The 24,340-nt window shown below is 37.4% G+C and overlaps 1 protein-coding gene across 17 annotated transcripts in view; it reads right to left on the bottom strand.

Moving 5' to 3' along the window:
- MAP2 (microtubule associated protein 2) overlaps positions 1-24,340 on the bottom strand; it is a 359,367-nt gene that overhangs the window by 27,188 nt on the left and 307,839 nt on the right. For 9 of the 17 annotated variants that reach the window (XM_072617435.1, XM_072617440.1, XM_072617436.1 and 6 more), the window contains 5 exons: positions 13,758-17,552; positions 13,327-13,533; positions 13,017-13,151; positions 7,785-7,846; positions 1,989-2,136 (listed from right to left, as the gene is read on the bottom strand). In XM_072617435.1, the coding sequence (XP_072473536.1) occupies positions 1,989-2,136; positions 7,785-7,846; positions 13,017-13,151; positions 13,327-13,533; positions 13,758-17,552 (4,347 nt within the window). Of the gene's footprint in view, positions 1-1,988; positions 2,137-7,784; positions 7,847-13,016; positions 13,152-13,326; positions 13,534-13,757; positions 17,565-19,731; positions 19,990-24,340 lie in introns of all 17 variants that reach the window. The other 8 variants (XM_072617447.1, XM_072617446.1, XM_072617449.1 and 5 more) reach the window with 4 other exon arrangements.

Below are 24,340 nucleotides of genomic sequence, written 5' to 3'. Positions count from 1 at the left end.
TTGTTACAATATGACAACTCACTATCATAATAAGCTCAAACTAAAGGAATGCAAACAATTTAATGTCTACACACATAATATAATATCCATTAAAATTTCAATTTGAGACCAAATATCTGAATGTTCAAACAATCACGTCATAATCCTGTCATCAGATTTTTGTTGAGGTTAAGTATATTTTAAATAAAAAATTCCTACTATTGACGTAGCTGGATGGAGTAGTGGATTGAATATTAGACTTGAGTCTAAGAAGGCCTGAATTTGAATCATGCCTGACACTTAGTAGCTGTAAGTGCCTTACACCCTCAGCCTCAGTTTCCCCATCTATGGGATAATAATAACATCCAACTTGCAGTTATTGTGAAGATCCATTGAGATATGTAAAGTGCTTTGCAAATCTTCAAGTGCTATATAATTAGCTATTATTATTTCTGTTCTCCAAATTCATTCCTTCTTTTGAATTTGCACTATCATATGAAAATATTAAACCACAGATGGTACATTCTTCTTTTATGAGAAATTTTCTTTTTTTTATCCCATTCACATCTACACAATGATAACATCAATAAATTCTGAACCAACTGGATGTTTTGTGCTCAATGACAGTAAGCATCGACTCGAGGGGGAAAGATATCTCAGCAATCTGACCCCATTGAGCACTGAGATGGTACTTGGGCAGCACCATTTATTTGCTCAAATCACTCCAGACATTGAGATAGAAATAGCTTCATCTCTCCTTCAAATTTCTAAAAGACAAAATTTATTTAGAGTAGACACAAAGAGCATATCCCTAGAGCAAAAACAAAACAAAACAAAAATAAATCACAAAGACCTATAAGCTCCTCTACTTGCAGGGGGAAAAAGTGAAGTAATGCTTAAGGGAAAAGAGCTTGCTCAATAACCAGCAAAAAACCAGTTAAGCAGTATGCATTAGAGCAAAGTCAAATCCAATTCTTCTTGAATAAATTTGCCTGTCCTAAGTAACCATGTTAGATGGTTAAAATCAATTGACTTGGTTGTGATTAGGACCATTATCATGAACAGTAGCTAAAAGAAGAAGTTGATTTGGTTGTTTAGATAATACATAATTCCACAGTAAAAAAAAAGACAAAACTACAGCATTTGCAAGTTTATTCAGCGCTAAACAGATATACTCTGATATGCTAATTGTGACATACCAGGTGATGAAAAGCACTACTTTGCTCATTATATCAGTGGTAATAATACTCATTTTTTCACTTATATTCTACTTCTTGTTCCTTATTTAATATTCTGAATTTTGTGGATTTTGAATGACAGAAATACTCTTGAACAGCATGTGTGAAGAACAATAATTTGGAAATTGGCAGGCTTAGTATACAATTTCCCCATAAAATTGTATACAATACATAAAATAGTATACAATTTCCTCCATAAAACTTTGATTTATGCTATACACAGCTCTAGGGAATCTGACCTATACATGAAAGATAAAACTTATTATTGTTTTTGGTTATTATTTAGGAAATAAGGAATTTTTGATCAGATATTCTTCTATGTACTTTTGGTTCTTGAAAATATTGTTGAGTTATTAAAGTATGACATAGCAAATGTGGAAATGATCAAAATTAGTGATGTTTTTGAAGAAAATATACCATTGTACCAGTGTAGAAATATAGATGACAGCTAAATTATATTACCTCTTCCTTTTATGATAAGCAGATATCCTTTACTCTAAAGAACCCCAAATATGTTATGACACTTTGATCAAGGCTAAGAAGATGGGGAATATCACTTTACACATGAGAAACATAACCTTCAGAATAGTTAGGGGGACTGTCCTTAGTCACAAAGTGAGTCTATTATAGCCTGCCTGGAGATCTTGTTAAATATTATCCAGTCCTAATTAAGGTTCTTCATAAACAATTTTGAAAGAGTAAGTAATAAATTTATTATATAGCCACCTGAGACATTTCTATTAAAAGAAAAACAGATAGAAGCATACTTACTAGTGGTTCGTCGTACTGAAGCAGACATAGAAGTGTTGAGGGAGAAGGAATTCTCATCTCTGTCTCCCGATACACCTCTTCGAGGAGGAAGGATGGAGGAAGGCCTGGGCAGAGAGGAACGCTTCTCAGGGCTCTTGCTTACTCCATCCTAGTCAAAAAGAAAAATCAAAATCAAATGTATCATTATATGTATCTCATCATTCATTCATTCCTTAATCATTTATTGTGTCTACTATAAAGCAAGCATTGTGTTAGACTGTGGGTATACAAAGACAAAAAAAAAAGATTGATTCTTTCAGGGAGTTCATACTCCACTGAAGGGCAGTTATTTAAAAATGTACACAGATAATTAAAGAAAAACAAGGTAATCTCTGGCACCAGAGATTGATGGCACCAGAATTAATTATGGTAGATTAGATTAAGTTTCTTAAAGAAATCAGCACTTGAGCTGAGCCTTAAAAGATTCTAAAAGGCAGAGGTTAAGATGGATGCATTCTAGGTATGGACTACATTAGATGCATTCTAGGTATGGACTACATTTTTTGGTACAATCATCAGAACGAGGGGAAGTTTCTGCTTCCCCAACCCCAGCTTTCTTCTCTTTAAGGTAGTAGACGTCATTATAGAAAGGTTCGTTATTGACCTGATCATTTAGTGAAACTTTTTTTTTGTTTTCAAAAATAGTGAACTTTTACAATGATTGATCAACTTTGACACAGCTCAGTTGTTTTGGTATATTGCATATGATTTCGTAGCAATTAGACTAGCACATTTATTAGGTTTCATTTTTTCATTGCTGATATGATGCTGAAACAAAAAGTTTTCCTTCTATACACCACTTGTATAACAAAGTAAATATCTTATTTTCACATGCATCCAAGTATCTCTACTTCTTAGCTTTAAAAGTCATTGTTTTTTCAAGGGATTTGAAAAAAATCTATTATTTAGGGCAAAAAATTCTAAAGATAGAAAATGCAATAAAAAGCTCAACGGACAAGTTTTCTGATATTGACTTAGGAAGATTTAAGTAAATCATAAAAAAATCATTGCATATAGTATGTGAGACTGCTAAGCCATTAATGCATTCATTAAAAAAGGGAAGAAGTAGGTAGTTTATCCTTACATATGATGTCATTTTGAGAAAGTGAGACTGGAAAGAATAGAAAAAATGTATATACTTTGGCTATTGGCTAGCTTTATAATGAAAATAGAAACTTGGGATATATTTTTCTTTTAAAGTCTATTTATGTTTCTGACTGTTTTGCAATTTTGGGGAACCTTGTTTTCATCTATTTTCTTATTTCATCTCCTATAATCTTGACCTAGATCACATATTTGTTTCTGAATAAGGTAAGGAGAGTCTATTAAAGAATGTTATACAAAAATTGAAAATTGAGAAAGGGAGCTATTTTAGCATTGTCAGAACAATCTGACCTGACTCTCAGAGGAAACAATAAATTTGTCCTGACTGCTGGAGGCAAGGATCTTTGATGCAGCAGAGTTCTAGTCTTGGAAAACAGGACAAAGCATCTAACGAAGCATATAAACTCCCTCATACAAAATATAAAAAACCCAAATATAATAGGAAAGAAATCGAATTCCAGAATGACATCTATTTCCATATCTTGTAATAGGCATGGATGCTGTTCTAGAATGGGGGATAACATGGTGTGCGTTCAAGTGAAGACAACGGATTTTCCTTACATCCTGCTTATGTTAAGCTACAACTCTATAGATGTGAACACCAAAATGTCATCATGCTCATGCGAAAAATCATAACAACAAATACTTCTATCTTATTGGAGGGTATCCTGAGAAGTAAAGTTTGGTGGTGAAAGGGAAGAGAGAGGTGGGGCAGTAGCTTAGTGAGGTAGAAGAGTTTAAAGCAGATAATATCAGATTTGGAAAAACCTAGGCATGGTTGTAGGTCAATCAGAAGGGGCCAAATGAAAAGAAACATAAGGATGATATGAGAGAAGGTCCTGGAGGAAGGGTTGGGGAAGGAAGCAAGCAAATGAGGAAGCATTTATGAAGGGCCTATTATGTACTAGATACTAGTGCTTATTACTTTACAAATATTAATTCATCCAATCCTCATAATAAACCTGGGGGGGTAGGTACTATTACCCCCATTTTACAGATGAGGAAACTGAGGCAGACAGAGGTTAATTGACTTGCTTAGGATCCCACAGCTAATAAGTATCAGAACCTGCATTTGGATTCAGGTCTTCCTGACTCCAGATCTGGTCCTCTAGTCCCTATGTCACCTAACTGTTAATAAAAGTGTAATTGTCAACTTTGGAAATAAGTCCATTTCTTTCTTCAATTTAGCCTGGAAGGAGAAGAGAATAGGTGAAGAAATGGAGAAGGGTAGAGATGTGCAGATGAGGAAATCAAGGGCACTCTCTTTGTTTCCACATACTCAATAAAATAGACAGCAAGACAGTAACATGGAGGTGGGAAAAACATGTAAAACATTTGCTCTAGCAAATGGGATAGGGAAATGAATAAATAGTAGAATAAATGAGCTGCTAAGCAACAGTGGAGCCACAGTTATGCAGCATAAATTTATAGAAAATAAAATTGCTTGATTTTGAGCCTGTTTTCAGCAATGCTTAACAAGGATCAAGAGGAAAGGAAATCAATAACAATTCTTTGGATTGAGAACTCACATGATGAGAACAAAAAAAAAAGACAAAGAAATAATGAACTTTAGGGTGATGGTTACAAAATGATTTAAGTGCTTGGTTATGGGGCAAAGAAGCAAATAAGTTAGCATGGAAAAACAGTGAAAAGGGGAGAGAAGGAGAATAAGAGGTGGTGGTATTTCCTAGTATAAAAATTTAGAAGGGGCAAAGTTGTCAGGGGAGTAGGGTTTTTGATGTGGCCTGAGGGTATCCAGATGTTTTGCACTGGACATGGAAGCTGGACGTGGATACAGGTAGGTGTTTGAAAACTCCTTAACTAAAGTCTCTGAGGATGTTGGGAGGGGATGAGGTCTGAGGGAAGTTAGTGATGTAGCGGATGGTGGTGGTGATGATATTGGTAGCAGCTGACATTTATATGCTTTGCAGTACTTCCAAATAATTTACTAATCTGACCCTCACAACAACTCTGTGAAGTAGGTAATATACCATCTCCATTGCACAGATGAAGAAACTGAAGTAGAGTGGTGAAATGCCTTGTTCATGGTCAAATAAACTAATAGTTGTTGGAGAAAGGATAGAAATCCAACTTTTCCTCACTTTAGAGTCAGTATTCCCTTCACCACATCATGCTGCATCACACACACCTTCCTGATTCTCAGTTTATTTGTACGTTGATTATTATACTGGTCCGAACTACCTGTCTTACAGAATCATTGTGAGAATCAAAGGAGATAATTCATGTACGTAAAGTGTTTCAGAGTTTTAAAGGATTGTATATGTACGAGCAAATTTGCTAGCATGTTAATTTCTTCAGAGGACAGTATCCCTAACATTCTGATTGTATACTTAAAAATGAGCTAATTCACTATATTAAAACACTATATAGGAGGCTATATGGATGGCCATTGCTTCTGGCATTCAAGGCAATGCTTCTATAGTCCTCTGGGAACATTTGTGAACTATAGGGCAGCCTGGTGTGCCATCTATGATTTCTAGGATTGAAGTCAGACAAAAAGAAACTACATATAAACCAAAAGGCTAATATTAAAAGTGCCAGAGTCCCTGGATAATCCGTGTCTACATGCATGCCTTGGAAGTACAACTTTAGGGAGAGACCTATGGTCAGTAGGACATCTCTCTTGGGAGATTATTAAAAATATAAGAATTTATGATAGAAATGATACTTTCCTCCACAAAAAAGTTAGTAACACTTGACACTTAACCAAAGTCAAGATTGGCACTAAGGTCTCATTTCTAGTTTTGCCCTTGGCTGATAATTCCACAAGCCAATGAGCACTCACAGATTGGACACTGTCTCTTCTCCTCCTACAATCCACAGAAGCATGTGTGGGAAGTGTAAGTGGGTCAGCACAAGTCACCCCACTTGACTGTTCCTACACATTATCAAAAGTGTGATTTAGAAAAATACAGTAATGACATTGTCTTCAGTGCCAGAGGTTGACTATCTTTGCCATAAATCTAGAACATGTGAATAAGAAAGGATCCTAGGGGTAACAATCATTAACAAAGATTCAGTGGGAATCAGTGGAGTAAGGCTGGGAATTAGAGGGTAAATCAGAGATAAAAGTGGGATATTCAGAACAAATGTCATTGTTAATAAGACATGACATGAAGCTCAGTTTAATTTTCTACCTGCTTATAGCTCAATCACAATATGGAAGAGCTGATATACTTATCTTGGGGATAAAATGTAGCCATAAAAATTCTAATGCTTATCAAAGCATAAAGATGATCATAAAGATGACACTATTATTTACATCACAATGTAAAGTAATACATATCTGAATAAATCATTAAATCATTCAACCAGGCCTTATTTTTATATGAAGATTTTTTTAATGTGAAAAGGTAAAAAGATGTTATTAATGTTACAGGAGACATTCTTTTTAAAAACAATAACAACAACCAGAACATAGGGGAAAAAGGGGAATTCTAAACTTGGAATCAGGAAGCTGTGTTCAAACCCTGCCTGACACTAGCTGTTCAACCTTGGGAAGCCACTTAACCTCTGTGTATTTCATGAATGTCCCTGGGACTCAGACAAAATAGAAGTGCCTTGAAAGCAGGGATTCTCTCACTTTTTTCCTTTTGTAGTCCCAGTCCTTGACATAGTTTCTGGCACAGAGTAGTCACTTCACAAATATTTGTTGCTTGAATAACTGACATCTCCTAAATCATTTGGTTGTGGATCTGTATGCAGATATGGATTTAGAGAGTTTTCACATGGAAAGCTCCTCTCAGGGTTAATGTTACAACTTCTTTGTGTATTTATTTATAGAGTCTTGCTTCAAAAGAAAATTCTGGTAGCTTTAAGGACTGAACAAACAGTAGAAACCAATACATCCCAACTGATGGAGTGGATTCTACTATCCTAAAAGCAATTAAAATGGATGAGATTTGTAAATCTACTTGGAAATGACTAAAGAATCAATTGTTTGTCACATGGTTGTTTCAGCCAATCTCAATTCCTTCCACCCACAAATGCTCTTGGCTTTGGCTCTCCGTTATAGGTACATTTGTGACAGGGCCTTAGCATATTTGCTTTCAATGGCTCCTAATAAGATTCAGTGGGGAAATCCAGATGCCCATCCCAAGCCACATGGACATACCAAGTAACCCGATTACATCCATCTCTCATGCTAGTTTGCTCAGTTTAAGATCATATCTGAACAGCAGAGGTTAAAAGGAGGTCATTTGGTTAAACTGGATCCTGGAGACAGGCAAAATATATATTTTGTGTTTGAAACACTATTTTTGGACCTCTCTGATTTGGAACAGTTTTCTCTATAGTCAAGTTCATCATTTCCAAACCCTGCCCTCACTTTGTCTAACATACTTAGCCAAACAGACTAACAGATTTAGCTAAAGATGTTTATATATAGATTACTTAGCATTTATCTTTTACAATGCTCTGAAGTGAGGCACAAAGGGTACCTGATAAATCACCATCAAATATCTTTTATTAAGACTATGAACATAAGGGAGCATACTGCTTAAATAAGTTAAGATTGCATTTCAAGGGAAAGGCATAAATTCCTCATAATGTTGCAATTAAATAAACAAAATGTCTCAAGGAATACAGAAAGGACAATCAGATCAGGAATAAGGAGAAAATTATCTTACTTACTGAGAATTTATCCTTTGCTTGTTTATATACACCAGAAGCCTGGTTAGTTTCTCCGCCTGCTGCTGTTGGACCAACAATGATAATAAGAATTAATGGTTAAAAGTCATAAGAATATTGAAATAATACTCTAGTACAACTGGTTATGTCCATAGAGAAGGACACAATGAAACTTTTGTTTATTAGGTTACAATTATAAAATAAATCATATTTTGTAAATATAGGAACATGGAAGAATGTATCACCAAGCCACATATAAGCCGTTAGGTGGCACAGTGAAGAGAACCCTGGTCCTAGAACCAAGAAGACCTGCATTCAAATCCAGCCTCAGACACTTACTAGCTATGACCCTGGGCAAGACATTTAACTTCTATCTGCCTCAGTCTCCTCATCTGTAAAATAAGAATAGCACCTATGTCCCAGATTTGTTGAAAGGATAATTGTAAAGCAAATATCTTCTCATTTTATCCTCACAACAAATCTGGGATGCTGCCGCCGCCACTGTTACTACTACTACTACTACTACTACTACTACTACTACTACTACTACTACGACTGCTACTACAATGACTACTACTACTACTACTGCTACTACTACTACTACTACTACTACTGCTACTACTACTACTACTACTACTACTACTACTACTACTACTACTACTACTGCTACTGCTACCATATCCACTACTACCACTACTTCCACTCCTTCTCCTCCTCCTATTTCTCCTCCTCCAAATACTATAGGTTGGTGAGCAGTCTCATATTCTTTGACCCAGTTTTATATAGCCCAAATTTTCCTCCTTATTAAGGTTCCCTACTTTCTTAACCCTTTCTAATGTCCCTCCTAGTTTTTCTATTCTTGGCTTCGAAGTCAAAAATTCATCTTTTTTTTTTAAACTCCAAAGGCTTTCTATAACAAAGTAAGTTTATCAGTTTTAAAAATAAGTTTATAAAGTACAAGTTTATACAAGTTAAAGCAAATTATTGCCAAGATCTCTCTGGTATCCCCTTCCCCATATACTCCATGTACTCCACTTCCCCATATACTTTATGAACTCTAGCTCAGAAATGGGAAGTACCAAATTTAGTGCTATATGGAATTACAGAGTGTTAGGAATGGAAGGAACTAAACCTGACTCTGCCACTCACTCCCTTGGGTATATCATCTATCCAGTTCAAGACTTGCTTCCTTCATCTCTAAGATGAAGGAGTTAGATTAGATCACTAGAATCACATTCGTTAGTAGTAGAAATAGGATTGGAACACAGGTCTCCAGTGCTAGGTCCAGACTTTTTTTTAACATGCTTTGTTTAAATTTTTCAAACTAGTCCCTGGCCTCTGTCCTGAGACTTCACCACGGACATTTGAGAACCCTAAATTCCTATACAACCCAAGATTTATGCGCTGTGTTTGAGATGTTCATTTAATCCAAAATTTTGTTTTATTGTGGTGGTAGCAAAGAAAAAAAGTATAGCTTACATTTTTTGAAAGTGATAATCCATACCATAAGGACTCATTAAAGATCTCCAGTTCTTATTCTGGATCTGCAAGGTTTTGCCATGTCCTCAGAAATCTTTGTCCCTTCCCATTAAATTTGTCAATATTGGCTTACCCCAAGCCCTCCTCAGCCCTCAATTCCTAACATTTGTACATACATATATATATATATATATATATATATATATATATATATATATATATATATATATATATATATATATATATATATATATATATATATATATATACATAAAACATTTTGCCTGACTTGAAAATGCCCAAAAAGAAAAGAGGATAGAGGGGAGGGATAACTTAGAAAGGGGAGAAAAAGAGAAACATTTTAAAAGTTTAGGATGTAAAGCAGGATGCGTTCTAAACATGCACTCCTGGCATTGTTATGACCACATCTGTTACTGCTGTTTCTTTTTGCAGATGTTGTGTGTCTCTTTGGTTTTTGAACTTTGTCCTCTCTTATGCAATTTTATAATGACTCTGTTGATAACTCACCTGATCCCACAACTTCACATGAATTAAACAACCCTTCAATCAACTTCTTGTGGCTTTGATAAAAATTCAAATCAATTTCAGCTTGAGCTCTCCCCAAATCAAACAATAATAACCACGGAAACAATAACAACAAAGACCAAACAAACAGATTTAATGCTGCAGTCACAGTGGTGCAGTTTAATAATGTGAGATGATTTTCTTCAGGTGACAAAGTAATCAATTGCACATTCTATTCCCTGTGACTTTTGAGATATTAGTAACAATGGCAGTAGTATCTTACATGTTCACACCAATGGATGCTGATGTAGACATTGGAATAGGTGTTCAGATGATGAAACAAACTCCCCAGTCCCCTTCTAATGATTTTACTTCTTTTATTTCCCTTCCCTCTTTCATAAAATAGAAAGCTCAATTAAATATATATATATATTTCTATTCCTTGGACTCATCTGCTAACAGGATTGCTTCTCAATTCGTGATGCTAAAGATGAATTATTGATTACTGACAAAATTGTCAGGATAGCATAGAGATTCCTTTTGTTTGAAGGTTGTTCCAACAACTTATGAATTAGCTCTTCTAAGGGGCAAAAAAGTATCTTTCTACCTTTATGTTTTGGTCCCACAGATTTTAAATCACTGAGACTTAGATAAATTTTGCTTTGAAAAGGTGTTTCTACATTCTGTCTATTGTTTTCAGCTAAGTGAATATCCAGTTATGTAATAATGATAAAAAAAATAATGACTGGATAACCTGAACACTGTGTCCTAGTATCCACAGAATCAGAGGAAGGCCTTTAGCTCCTTAGGTTGCACTTCTTGGAAGGATTTAATGAAAGATGTGGCTAAGAATAAGGAAAATGTGTGGGACTGAGGGTTATGAATCCATCCAAGTATTAAAAAGAGAATGCTAATTTGGGTTGGATGAAGGATATTCCTAAATTATCCAATACACTTGACAATAAAACTAAGATAAAAAAATAAATGGGCAATTTTGCTCTATACATCAATGATTTCAGTTTTTTCCTGTTTCATAACAGAAGTGTTTCCTAAGTTGCAGTTTCATTTTTTCCCACCAATGCCACACAACCATGACCCTTGAAATGTTGAGTGTGTAACTATATGGGATAGAATAAAAACTCTTATGCCAAAGAAGGAGGTAAATCATTCTCTTTCTCCCCACTAAACCTTAAATATTTATTTTTAAACTATATATCTAATGTTTTGCTAGGGAAACTAATGGTTTTTGTCTTTTTATTTGCAGTAAGAAAATGATCTCAAAACTGGCAACATGCTATCTTTACAATGATTAGATTTTTGTTAATAGTGAGGAATTTAGCCTCCTTCTGGCATGACAATCCAGAGAGACTGACTTAACCTACTCCTTCACCCTATTACCCATTCTTTTAAAAATCCCACCCTGTAATGTATAAAGAAAATGACAAGTGATGGATATTAGTGTCTTATAGATCACATAAAACAAATACCAAACATGAGGCAAAGCTAAAGTCTCCTTTCCTTCTTGGGGGATTTTTAGCCTTTTTAAAACTTAGGGGTATGTGCACTATTTCTCAGTTCTAGACAGAACAAACACACACAAAAACTCACTATGCAAACTTCTCTGCTTAGTTCTGATAAAATCGTACAGTCCTTGCCAGGAGGGTTTATAAAGTGATAAAGCTGCGAGTTAGAAGCTTGTGTCTTACAGGTTCCTAAGCCAGGCCCAGGTAACTCAGTCTAGCCACCCATCTATCTAAGTAGAAGAAATATATCAAATTGGAAAGCGATGAAAACCTAAAAAGATAATTTAATGGTGCATAATTCCTAACAACCCATTGAATTCCTAATTCACCACAGCCCTGACAATACCAAAACCCCAAATTCTAAGCTTTAACATCAGGGGTCCATGTGTAATTACGAGCACTTACTCTCTAAATACACCCTACATACACAGAGCCTAAAAGGAAGAATATCTACTGATTCCTACAGGAAAAAAAAAGGCTCATGAGATATTTTGTACTTTAGATGATGTCAAAGAAACCTCACAATCAAATAGATTCTAAGATTCATAGGTCATGATTTGAGCTATCATATGCCTTAGGAGAAAACCCTCCAAAGGTTTATAGAGGGGCATATACGGTTTGGAATGAAAGGAAAGGGAATTCTTTTTTAATTATTTTGCACATCTGGCATCTCATATAGTGGTCTATATGCCTGCCACCTGACAAAAGTTAAAATGATAAAGCACAGTACAAAATTAGATAGCGTAGCATTGTCAGACATCTATAGTTCACTTATGATACACACAAATTATGCTTTAGGGTCCAGGGAGCTGTACAGATTCCCATTTATTACTGCTCTGTGATACTTCATCTCCTACCTTCCCAGACTTAATGATATGGATTATGGTACTTTACATAATAGAGGCAAATCAAGAGGCAATAAAAATAGACAAGCCTTCACGGGCTCAGAAAGCCATGGAAAATCAGTTTTATCTTAGAGGTGTAATGTTGACTATGCAGTTAAATTTCACTAGGTAGGTCCATCGCATTCCTTTATCCTGATTTCAAAGTATCAGCACAGAAAATGCAATGCACTTGAATGGAAGGTCTTGCTAATTTTGGACGGTTGAAAAACGAAATCTGTTGAAATTATAATATACTCCCATTTTCCTATTTTCTTTCCCTCCAAAGCAGCATTTTGCAAATCACCTACAGCCACTTAAATTTACCATAATTTTTCTCTTTCATTTTCATTTAATAAACCCTCAGATTCCCTTGGTGGTTTTAGTGAAATTCATCAACATCAGTAACAGATTTGGCAGTGCTGATGTAAAAAATATGAGAAATACATATGGTTTTTTTAGGCATGAGCAGAAAAAAAAATCAAAATAAATGACGATGTATACCATGTTGAAAGTTGTCACCATTTCCCCACCAGAACACACAGAATGGAAAGCAAGATCTGTACCACAGAACAGTAAAACACAATGCTAGGATACACTCACGCACTGATATGTCTGAACATGACAAGCATTTATGTGATAATGACTTCTGTCTGGGGGAAAACAAAAAAAAATGATACAACACGCTTAATAGCAATATTGTTCATGACATCGTAGGGTCTCAGAAGAAAACAATAAGATGAAGAAGCTGCTAAGGCAGTGGGATTAAAAAAAAAAAAAGAGGTGTCTATGTTTGCCAGCCACATTGCAGAATTGAACACAGTCACCTGTCGTTTTCCGCTTAACACAGGAGAGATGAGTTGGTCTAGTATATTTGATAGCAGGTTTTAAAATGATTTTCCTGGAGGGAGAGTGGGCCTGAACTTCTGTTTTTTTACCAAGTTCAGCCTTCTTATAAACTGCTATGGATAAGAAAACACAAGAGCACACAATCAGGAGAAAATGAACAAGTTCAATAAAACTGAATAAAATCTGATCAATTATTAAAGTTACTACCGAACTGGCCACAAAACAGCAACCAGGAAGTACTTGGCATACATAAAAAATAAAATAAAAAATAATGATTGTGAAATGAACCTTTTTTCCTTCTCACTTCATCTCTGGAGACTGTGCTAGGTTCCTTTTTAGCTATTTTTCTTTCAGGAGTGGAAATTCTGCCTCTCCCAGTTTTAAAGGGCTTTTCCTTCCTATGTTTATCGAGAGATGGTCTCCGAACTTCCTTCTCTGCTTTCTCTTCTTTAGGAACAGTCTCTAACTGCTCTGTCATGATGCTTCTATCATCATCTGTGGGATCAAAGGAAATTAAAACAACAAAACAACAGGAACATCAGAAATTAGTAAGGGACATCAAAAGTCCTTGTGGTTTAAAAAAAAGAAATATAGGGATACTGTAAAATGTGAGGGTATTTATAACTATTTTGGGCACTGGACATTTATAATTTTTGTCCATTATGTTATTAAGTTTTATTAGGTAGCAAGAAATTTTAAAAAAAAAGGATAATGCACACCTTGAGTATCCACCCAGAGGCTGTCAGCATCCATGATCGAGTCATCGATGGTTGTTTCGTCTTTGTAATCGTCGTATGTTTCTGTCTTGTACTCAGAGAAGCCAACTTCTCCCTTTTCTGGGGAGGCAGGGGCTTCAGGGGAGCCTTCCTTGGGTTCTACAAGTGCTTCTGCAGCTTCTTCTATTTGTGGTTCTTCTTCTTCTTCTTCAGGAGGGGAGGACCTCCTTTCCATCTCGGGTTGTTCTAGGGCAGCAAAACGTACACTGTGGGAACCAGTTTCCCCTTCATCTGTTGTGGTTTGCACTACAGTAATGAAATCATCCTCAATGGTCACCACTGACTCAATTACTCCCTTGTACTCAGGCATCTCGGCTGCACCCAACTCCACCAATTCCTCTTTGACAGCTGGAACACTCAAGTCTGTTATCTGGAGAGTTTCTGAGCGGAAAAGCAGTTTATCAGCTTCTCCCCGGGCTTCTATTTCTTCTTCTCCTTCCCTCTGAGCCTCCTCTGGTTCAGATACAATCCCCTGCAGCAATGGTTCGATGACTTCTGAAGGAGTGATGGAGATGTCTGGAGTTTCCTTGACTTCTTCTTTGGGCTCCTGAACTTGCTCTGCCTGGATGTCAGCCCCCTCAGTCTTTACTTCATAACTCTTTGAATCATCTACTGCTGGAGGCTCTTCGGCTGGCAATTTGATGGCAATGTCTTCCTGCAGTACAGTTACTTCTGGGGTCACTTCTTTCTTGCCCTCATCAGGTTTCAAGGACTCCATAGCCAGACTCTCAGGAGTGTGATCATGTTCCCCACTTGACTCATAGGACTCCTCTTTATCTACTGCTTCCTGGTGCACCAGGTCAGGCTTGGCCACTTTTTCTTTGACTTCTGTCTCAGAAACCTTGCTGCTCTCTTTCAGGTGGCTGGGCTCAATACTGGGAAATGTGTCTGCCTCAGGGGGTTTGGCTAAGTGGGTTCTGTCCTGTTGAGCAGCCTGGGCATGAGGTTCTGTTTCTTTTTCGGTATCTACTCCCAGTCCTGAAGCAGCCTGCTCAAAGTCACTGATCTTTGTATCCAGTTGACTCTGCTCAACTTTCTGGGCAGCAGCATCCAATCCATGGTCCACTTTTGGGGATGGTTCTGCCTCAGTCACCTCTGGCACTGAACTAAGACTCTTTTCTGCCTTTTCACTTATGAAAATAGAAGTTTCTTTTGGTTTGATGGGCTCTTTTCCAAATACTTGTTCAAAGGTCATTCCTGTTCCAAATGCTTCAACTTTATCCACTCCCTCTGCTACTTTTTTGGGGGGTTCTTTTTCTTCCAGAGGCAGCATTCCTTTGGATTCAATGTGTTCTTCACTCTTTTCTAACACAGTATCCAGTTTATCATTACTCTTCCTTTCATGATCAAACTCCCTGCCAAGACCTGACTTATCACCAGAAATGGGCTGGGATGGCTCTCCCTCACTACTAAACTCTTCTTTGACTCTCCCAGCTGCTGCCAATTTCACTTCAATCAATGAGAGATCTGTGGCCAAATCTCTTCGGATCTTGTCATCAGAACCATCATAGAAGGAGCCACTTTCACCTGATAAATTCTCACTGTCCTGGACAGGTGATGGTAGAGGAACTGTATATTTATTGAAAACACAGTAGCCTAGATCCTCAAGTTGACTGTCTGCTTTGGTGGCAACATGGTTTTCATCAGTTAGAGTGGCCAAGCCGGTGCTGCTCTCTTCAAGCAGTGTCTCTGACGGTACTGACTTCCTTCTTGTCACTTCAGCATCTGCACTCACAGAGGCTAGCCTGGACCTTGTGCCTGCTAGGTCCAACATTTCGGGCAAGTCAGGGGCCATCACAGACCCATTTTTATAATAATCTTTGGCCAGGAAAGGTGACTCACACAATGATTCTACCTGGATATTTTCTGCTCCGGTCACTTTCTCCTCCTCCAATTGTTCTTCTTCTTCTTTGCTTTCTATCGGAAAACAAGGAGCTTTCTCTAGAGCAGGAGTTGTGGCTGGAAGGTAATCATCCCCTTCATCCATGCTTCCACTAGTATTTGTTAGAATATCAGAAGCCAGTGGAGAAAGATCATGTCCTCGACCAAAGTTAAACCCGAGTGCTATGGAATCCAGACAAGACATGGGTAAATTGATTGACATGCTTCTTTGTTCTATGGCAGATCTACCTCCAAGTCCTAAACTCCGGCTGAGTGTCAAATCATCCTTATTTTTACTGTGGAGATCTCTTTTTTCTCCATAAACTTTTGGATCAATGGTGAACATCCTTTCTTGGGGAGAGCTAGGTTCTTCGGGTAGGTCAGCTGGATAGCTCTGGGCAAGGGTGCTGTATCCCCCCTCTACAATGGGAGCAGGTTTCTGCTCCTTTCCTGGGTAAAATTCCTTCTCAGAACTTTTATGTATGGGTGAAACTGTATCATAGGATTCATAGACACTTTCTTTTGTATCACTCAATTCATAGTAATCACTGCCAGACTGGATGCTCTTTGTGGTCTCTTCTTTCAAGGTGGAGGTTTCAAAGTACTTTGACATTCCAGATTTGTCTTCATCCAGCTGCCTCTCATAATCAAGAGAGGCTGCAACCCCTGTCCGATGGGCCTCAATGTCTTTGTCAACCACTTCCTCTCGGAACAGTTCCTTGGTTGCGCTCTTTTCACTGAGGAGACCTAGTTCATCAGGAGCTTTATCCAGCATTTTTGAAGTTGTGGCTGCACCTGAGAGCGCTTGTTCTAGGCCTTCAGGGAATGAATCATGTCTTAAATCATCAATCGGACTTTTTTGGTCTTTCTTTTCTTCCTTTTGCAATGCTTTCTCTGTTGAGACACTGACGATGCCCATCTCTTCATCTAATATCTTCTGGGGTTCACCTTCTTTTGGCACAGTTTTCTTTTCAGGAACGACAGTTTTCTCTTCTGATTTTGGATGAAGTTCACTGTCAAATAAAGTAGACTTCTGTCCATTGGATGTACAAGGTTCTTTTTTGTCCTCACTTTCTTGCTTTATTACATCTTTTTCTTCCCCAACACTGGAAATTTTCTTAATAGGACTTTCTGCTACAGTTGGTTTGTCAGCTTCTATGGATAGTTTAATTTCTGTTGAAGTTGTTGTTTCCTCTGCTTTTAAGGTTTTTTCCATAAGATTTTGTTCATCCTTTGGAATCTCTTTGGCAATCTGTGGGCCACTGGACTCTACTTTGGGCTTTTTATCTTCTGGCTTCGGTGTCTCTGGTGTTTCAGAAACAAGTTTATCTTTAGTGGCATCTGAGAAATCTGCCTTCGGTTCAGAAGGTAAAGGAAAGCTCACACTTCCAAAAGGAGATGGCTTTGGAGAGTCTAAGTGTTTCTCGGCCCATTTTGGGATTTCTTCAACTTCGTACCTTTCCTTCATGGATGTGAGAGGGCCAGGAGATAATTGACTATACGTACTCCATTCCTCCTTGGGTACTTCAATGGACAAGTCTTTTTGCTCTTTCTGAAATACAGTCTCTGTAGGAAAACCCACATCAGGTTCTGAAGGGATTGGTTCACTTTTCTGCTGCATGTACTCTAGCTCTTCCCCAAAAGTCTGTTCAAATGGGGTAAGAGGTGCTTTCCCATCTTGTTTGCCATGTACGTCCTTTTGATCTGCAGTCTCAGGTTGTGCTGGCTGGGTGACTAAGGCATCATGTTTAGGCAGTTCAGCAGGCTTACTTCCTTTCTCAGTTTCCTTTTCCTTCTTGTCTAATGGTTCAACTGTGAGAGGGCCAGCGCCCTGTTCAGGGAACTCCATCTTCGAGGCTGAAAGTAAATCTGAAGTAATTGGGTTGCTTTTTAAACAAGTCATACACAATGCATTTAGGCAAACAGCTTATAATCATTCTTTGACATGATTAATGGATGGGGGGGTAAAAAGAAAAAATGCATGAAAACATGCAGGCACATTATTTAAAAATCAGTATGAAAATGATAAGACTAAGGTGCATGTTTGCTATTGCTGGTGTGGGCTCTACCTACAATGAAGTGTCTTTGTGGAGCTTCTCACCCCTCAAATCTATATGAGAAATATGCTTTAGGTCAGTAAAATGTGCATTTATTTTCAGATGCACATTTTAAAAAAATTTTACTTAGCAAGTCAGAAGGCATGAGGTAACTTTCAGGGCTGAGCAGAGAAAAGTATTGATTTCCACTAATCTTTTGCACTAGTTTTCTCAATAAATAAAATAACAGGTTATTGCCGGAAGACTGACTAGTTCCATAAAAGATAGGGTTGTGACTATTTCAAGAATAAAGAGTTTCTCATAGACACTGGGACCAGTTTTTAAAAGCTAAGCAATATATCATTGATATGAACCTTCAAATATAATTGTATATTTCATATTTATAAGGAGATAGCTGATATTGCTGTTAATCAATCATTCATAAACTATCTCATGAGAAAGAGGCATGAAGTATGGGAATAATTTAGTCATCTGCTAAAATCTTAATTCTTTTCAACATCTTTTGAATATTTTTAAATATTTTGTATCACAGTCTCTCAATAAAAACTTTTTCAACAAGTAATAAAGATTGAAGAGCTGTGTGATTAAACCAAGAAAATAAAAATAAAAATTAATTCTAAAATCTCTCTTTCCTTAGGTTTTGGATAACTCACATGATGTGAAGACTGAGGAAATATTGCATATAAACAGCCTCAAAAACGCTAAATTTATTATAATAGTTTTCTTGAGACTGAAATAACTAGTGATAATACTTGTAGTTTTTTTGTTTCGATTTTTTTTTTTTTTGAGATTGGTTCTCCTTATCTCACATAGGCTGGAAATACAGTAGTCACTCATAGGCCTGATCCCAGTATGGATCAGGATAACCTGTTCTGTTTTTCTGACCTGGACTGATTCACCCCTTGATTAGGTAACCTACATGGCTCAGTTCTCAAGAGCTCACCAAATTGGTGCTGGATTTAGCATAGACATTGGATTAGCTTTACCTCTACTTGAGTTCAGGGTACCTGAACTCAGGTGATCCACCACCCTCAACCTATCTGGCAGTAGGGACTGGGTATAGCTGTGTACCATCATGCCTTGTTCCACTTGTGGCTTAAGGTCTATGTGCCAGTTGGACCAAATGAAATTACAGGATGGTCCAAGGGTTTTTACTGAAGTTTAAACTTTGATAACTATTAGCTACCAATAACTTAGCTAGTAACTATTAAAGCTTAAGACTACAGTAAGACTTTTGGGATACCTTGTACTTTGTAAAGTTTAGAGAAGAATAAAACTCAACCATCTCTCAAAAAACCAGTGTTTTGGAACATCGTTACCTTAAGCACTTGTGTATTCTGTTGTAACAATAGAAAAGAAATACTTTATGAACTTCTAATAAAGGTCAGATGGATGAAAACTTAAGAAATTTGGAAATGACCAAAGGGACAGGCTGCGATAAATGGAAAGGGTATGACATGAGAAGCATCAGCAGTAGCTCAAGGAAAACTAAACCAGAATGCACTAAAGCATAAAAATACAGCACGCTGCACTGCAAACAAAAACACGTCTACAGTTTAAGCCTTTGGTATCAATGTCCAAGTCAATAGATCTAGTTTTTGGGGAAAAAAAAAAAAAGCAGATGAATCTCTGCACCAAAAATTAAAAAATAAAATAAAAGTGTACACATATTAGCAATGTGACTGGCAAACATCTGAGATGGGGAAGGGAAAAGCACTCAGGTAACATTATCAGCTTAGCTGCAAAGCATATTGTATCGTAGCAAAGTAAAATCAGGAATCTGGTGCGACAGCAGGAAACCATGCGGTCATGGGGCACCAATGCAAATACAAGCTATGTATTCTTTAAGCATAACAACGGGAGAACTATAAGAATGAGAACATTAAGAGATGGAACAGCTTTGAAAAAGTGCCAAGTTGGTAAAGCTATAAAATAGCCTATTCATAAGCAAACACATGCAAATCCCAAAATAGACACACCTTCCCCAGCAGAGAAAGGTGTTTTTATATCCAAAGACACTTCCTGGACCACTTTTACACTTTTCTCAAGTGGTTCCTCAGTGGAAACACTTTCTTCAGGAACTATATTGGCTTTCGAACTAGAATCCACTTGGACCTCACTGAGGCCCTTTGGTTGGTCTGAGGATTTAGCGGGCCCACACTCTTTGCCCCATTCTTTTTCAGGAAGAGCAGCAGCTTTCGCTTCCTCAGCCATTGGACACTCTATTGTTTCTTCTTCTTAGGGATGAAAAAGATGTTGACATCAGGACTACAGACAATACACAGTACAACATTTAACAGAGCTCTTATAAAAGAACACTTTCAGCTCCATCTCCACGATATAATGGCAACCTCAAGTAGACTTTCTTCTACCATTCGGATGAACAAATTAATCTTATGATGAAAGTATATTGTTTACTGGTTGCTATATTACAATGCACAACCGCTTTAATGATGATGCATTTCAATCTCCTGAAATGCCATTTATTTTGAATATTGAGAGCTGAAAGAGTTTTATTGCTCTATTTTCCCTTAGCAGAAATGGCTATAGGTTGAAAATATGTTGAATATTTGCTGGAAATAAGAGATGGTGCCATTTGTTAACAGATGATTGTGAAATGTAGTGGTACTGATGTACTCAGAAAAGCGCTGCAATTGTTAGTTAGGTGCTGTTTTTTCCAATGTAGGAAGTCTCTACATAAGAATTGATCACAATTTGGGAGAGTCCTAACAAAATAAACTGTTAAAGAACAATTTTTCTTGGAGGGAAAAAAGACAGATCAAGTGCCTTGGTTGATTTACTGTAAAATTTACCAATACTTAATAGAATTTATTCAATATTTCTATTGTACAAGAATCAGCATAGGATAATAAATAGGGAGCTAGACTTGAAGCTTGGAATAACTGAGTTCAAGACCTGACTGACATACTGACTGGGTGACCTTAGGCAAGGAGTTTATCAGTGCTCTAGACAATTCTCTATGACAATACATGATAGTGAAGGTGCCAACTTATTCTTGTACAGAGAGAGAATCTCCTCATCTGAGAATTCTATATATGAATAAAGTCACAGGTCTAATTTTCAAACACCTACTTCTAGGGCAAAATCTTACACAGCTATTCTTTCCATGCTCTACGGTAGGCCAAGGCTGAGTTGCCTAGAATGAATTCATACACTCAAGCCTGCTCTTAGTCAAGTGACAAAAAGTTTATTGAGTTCTTAGGGGACCTATAAAACAGGGAGTGTGGTGTTGATAATGCTAAGATCCTGGGTTTGATTTCCCATAGGATTACCAAAAGGAAGAGGTTTAGGGGTGCTGGGACCCTGAGAATGCCAAAGCAGAGATGCCTGGAACAGGTCTACACACTCAAACTTTCTCTTAGTCAAGTGGCAAAAAGTTCATTATGACATCAACAGATGTAGGCAAGGGTTCTTAGGGAAACTTCAAGATGGTGGGGATGGTGCTGAGGCTTATATGGAAAAAGTACAAGGGAAAGAAATGCCATGGATGTTAATTAGGTTAATCTAAGGACTTCAAGCGATATATCAGAGGTCCAGGTGTCTTTGGGAACAGGTGCCTAATCTATGAATGGGAAAATGCAGGGAGTCTGCAGAGATAACTTTGTTGATACCAGACATTGAGGGAGAAAAGACAGGTTTTTGTTTTGTTTCAAGAGGCATGGGTCTTGGGGATCTGGCATGAGGGATAGTACTTGGGATTTTCCAGGGACAAAAACCCTTGGGCCAGAATCTCTGTGTCTATTTTGATAAGCGCATGTGTTCTTCAATAAGGGAAAATTTTCTCAGAGGACAGGGGCCTACTGAGAAATTGGGAGTCTTCAAGAGACTTGATTTTAGGATTGGGGCCTGAGCACCCCGTCATTTACTATGCTAATATTTAATCAAACTGACACTTTTACTTTGGGAGTTTATTTCTGTAAGTGGTATTTTTGTCTTTCTGAGTCTACTTTACTAAGTTCATTTAAATTGCCTTTCATGGTGGTATAAAGTAATTGATTTCTATGATCCAGTTAAAAGAATTTTTACCAGATGAGATTCAATGTGACAAGCAATTAAAGTTTTTCAAAATCCATTCAGATTTCTTTGGTTCTCATTTTTCATAAATCACACTTATTTGTTCCATCCCAACCATCTTTCACTCAAGTCACTTGTACTTTTCTTGCTTTTACTGTTTTATCTTTTGGATAACATTGGAAGATTGATTTTTTTCTTATAAATACATACTCCTTTACTTTATCAGATTAGGATTGGCAATGTACTAGTGTATTTTAATTTCAAGAAAGCTTGTCATATCCCCTGTAGGGTATGGACACCAGACTGTAGGATACAGGATATTAGGTTGTATATATAGGACACTCAAGTATTATTCAAACAGTGGGATTGCCTACAACTGCATTTGTTAACATTGTAGTCACATACTTGGGTGTAAGAAGAATAGTTGATTTTCCTTTATAGTGTTGATTAAATTGTCATTTCATTCCTTCTCAACAAGACCAATTAAAAATAAATAACAATAATAATCATAGCTAACCAATATATAGCAATTTAGATTCTGTAAAACAATTGACATTGACCCAATTTGCAAATTATTTATATGCAAAATATTTGACTCTCACAGTAACCTTTCCAGATAGGTATATTTTTATCCCCATTTTAGATCTGAGGGAACTTGCCCAGGGTCACACAACTGGTAGATGTCTAAGGCAGGGTTTGAACTCATGACTTTTTGACTCTTGAACCCAATGCTCTAGCCACTATGCCACGTAGCTACTTCAACAGAGCCACTAAGTGACTTCCTTCCCAGTTTTTGAACATAGGTAGATGGTACCTAGGAAAGAATTAAAGTCATTAAAGTCTGACCCAACAGACTAGTGAAGTGATCTTTTCCGAAATTATACACTTATGCATTGTGAACTTAGCACATAGCTAAAAGCAGAACTCATTATTTTTGGGTTATGTTCCAATGACACTGTGTTCCTGGGCAAAAGAATACAAGAGACATATATACCTTTGTTAGCTTATACGAGGAGAAGAGAAATTTGTGTACTCCCTGGTTTGTCTATTAATAGGTGGTGGGAAGGCTTTATCCCAGAATCAAGCTCTCACCTTCTTCTTTTCTGTTGTTTCGGGATGAAGTCTTCGTTTTAAACACATTCATTATACCTCTACGAAAGCAGTGGATCTGATGATGTACATAAGGACTTCATTTCCATGTGGAAAAAACAGATTGCCTCTCTTCCCTCCCCAACATGAAGGCACATGTAACATGATGAATGTGGTCAAGGTTTCAGGGTGGGGAGGAGGAGCAAAAAGGGACCATGCTTGGTTCACCTTTGTCATGGCTCAACAGGGCCTCTGCCATCTGCGTGGTGGCACTGGGGAGCATACTAGAGTCAGTCCACTCTGAGCTGAACAAGGGGTGCTCATAGTACTCCTCATCTGAATTGTAAGGGTCATCATCGGGCACAGACACTGAAATGGAGGGGGCGAGGAGCTTACGCCTGTCCCCGCTGGTGGCAGGCAGAGGTCCCACTTTATCCTCAGCCCCTTTATCTACAAACAGACACACGGAAGAAACTGCAGGGAGAACTAGACAAGACAGACAGACACAAGATAAGACGGGACAGGATGGAGGCATGCACTGGGACAGAGATCCATGGAAGTCATTGTGGGGGATGAAGGGATGGAAATCAGCTGGGCCAAAGCCAATGAAGAATATGAAGAGATGAATGTTTCATGCTTCAGTATCCAGTGAATTCAACTTATTCCTTTTGACAATTTTATTGCCAGTGATTGATCTACATGAGTCACAGGCAGTGTGCAGCCTTAGTGCATTTCAGAAGTCTTCTCTATCATCTCTTCAAATAAGCTCAAACAACCATAGAAACATTGGAATGGAAACACAGCACTAGAAAAATTAATCCATCATTTCCTTAGGGAGAAACCAATTTTCAATCTTCTCACATTTACAAACGTGTAAATTTCATCAGCTACAAAAAAGAAAGTTGTTAAAAATAGGTGACAAAGTAAGGGCAAAACTTTTTCATATTTGGAATACTATAAAATACTGAAATTAACAGCAATGCTCAGGGAATGAGGCATGCTGCTTATTTTAATTTTTGGATTAACAGAAGTTTAGCCAGAAATTCCTTTTTGTAGCAAAGCTTGCTGAAAATTAAATATTCAAAACTCATTGTAAGTCTCCATTTCTGCCTCAATAAGGCGGCCTCAGAGGACATGATGAAATTTATCTTGGATAACTGAGGTTGGTATAGTGCCTTGAGGTCACTAGTTCGGACATTCATCCCCCTCACTATACAGGACTATTAGATGCAGACAGTAGGAGAGATGAGGTAGAATCTGCACTAATCTCTGGGAACTAGTATTTCTGAACACCTCTCTTATATAAGCTTGCTTTCTTGGGATTTGTTTCTTTCTCCTAAGAGTAGTATTCAGGAAAAAAAAATCATTCAGGCATTCTAGTTAGTTGGCTTCTGGTTAAAGCTTTACTACGCATATTATTTTACTTCATTATAATACTGACGTTACCTATGTTTTCTAGCTTCC

The sequence above is a fragment of the Notamacropus eugenii genome, chromosome 6 (genome assembly GCF_028372415.1).
Source record: "Notamacropus eugenii isolate mMacEug1 chromosome 6, mMacEug1.pri_v2, whole genome shotgun sequence".
Lineage (NCBI taxonomy): Eukaryota > Metazoa > Chordata > Mammalia > Diprotodontia > Macropodidae > Notamacropus > Notamacropus eugenii.
This window is presented reverse-complemented; position numbering and strand designations above follow the sequence as displayed.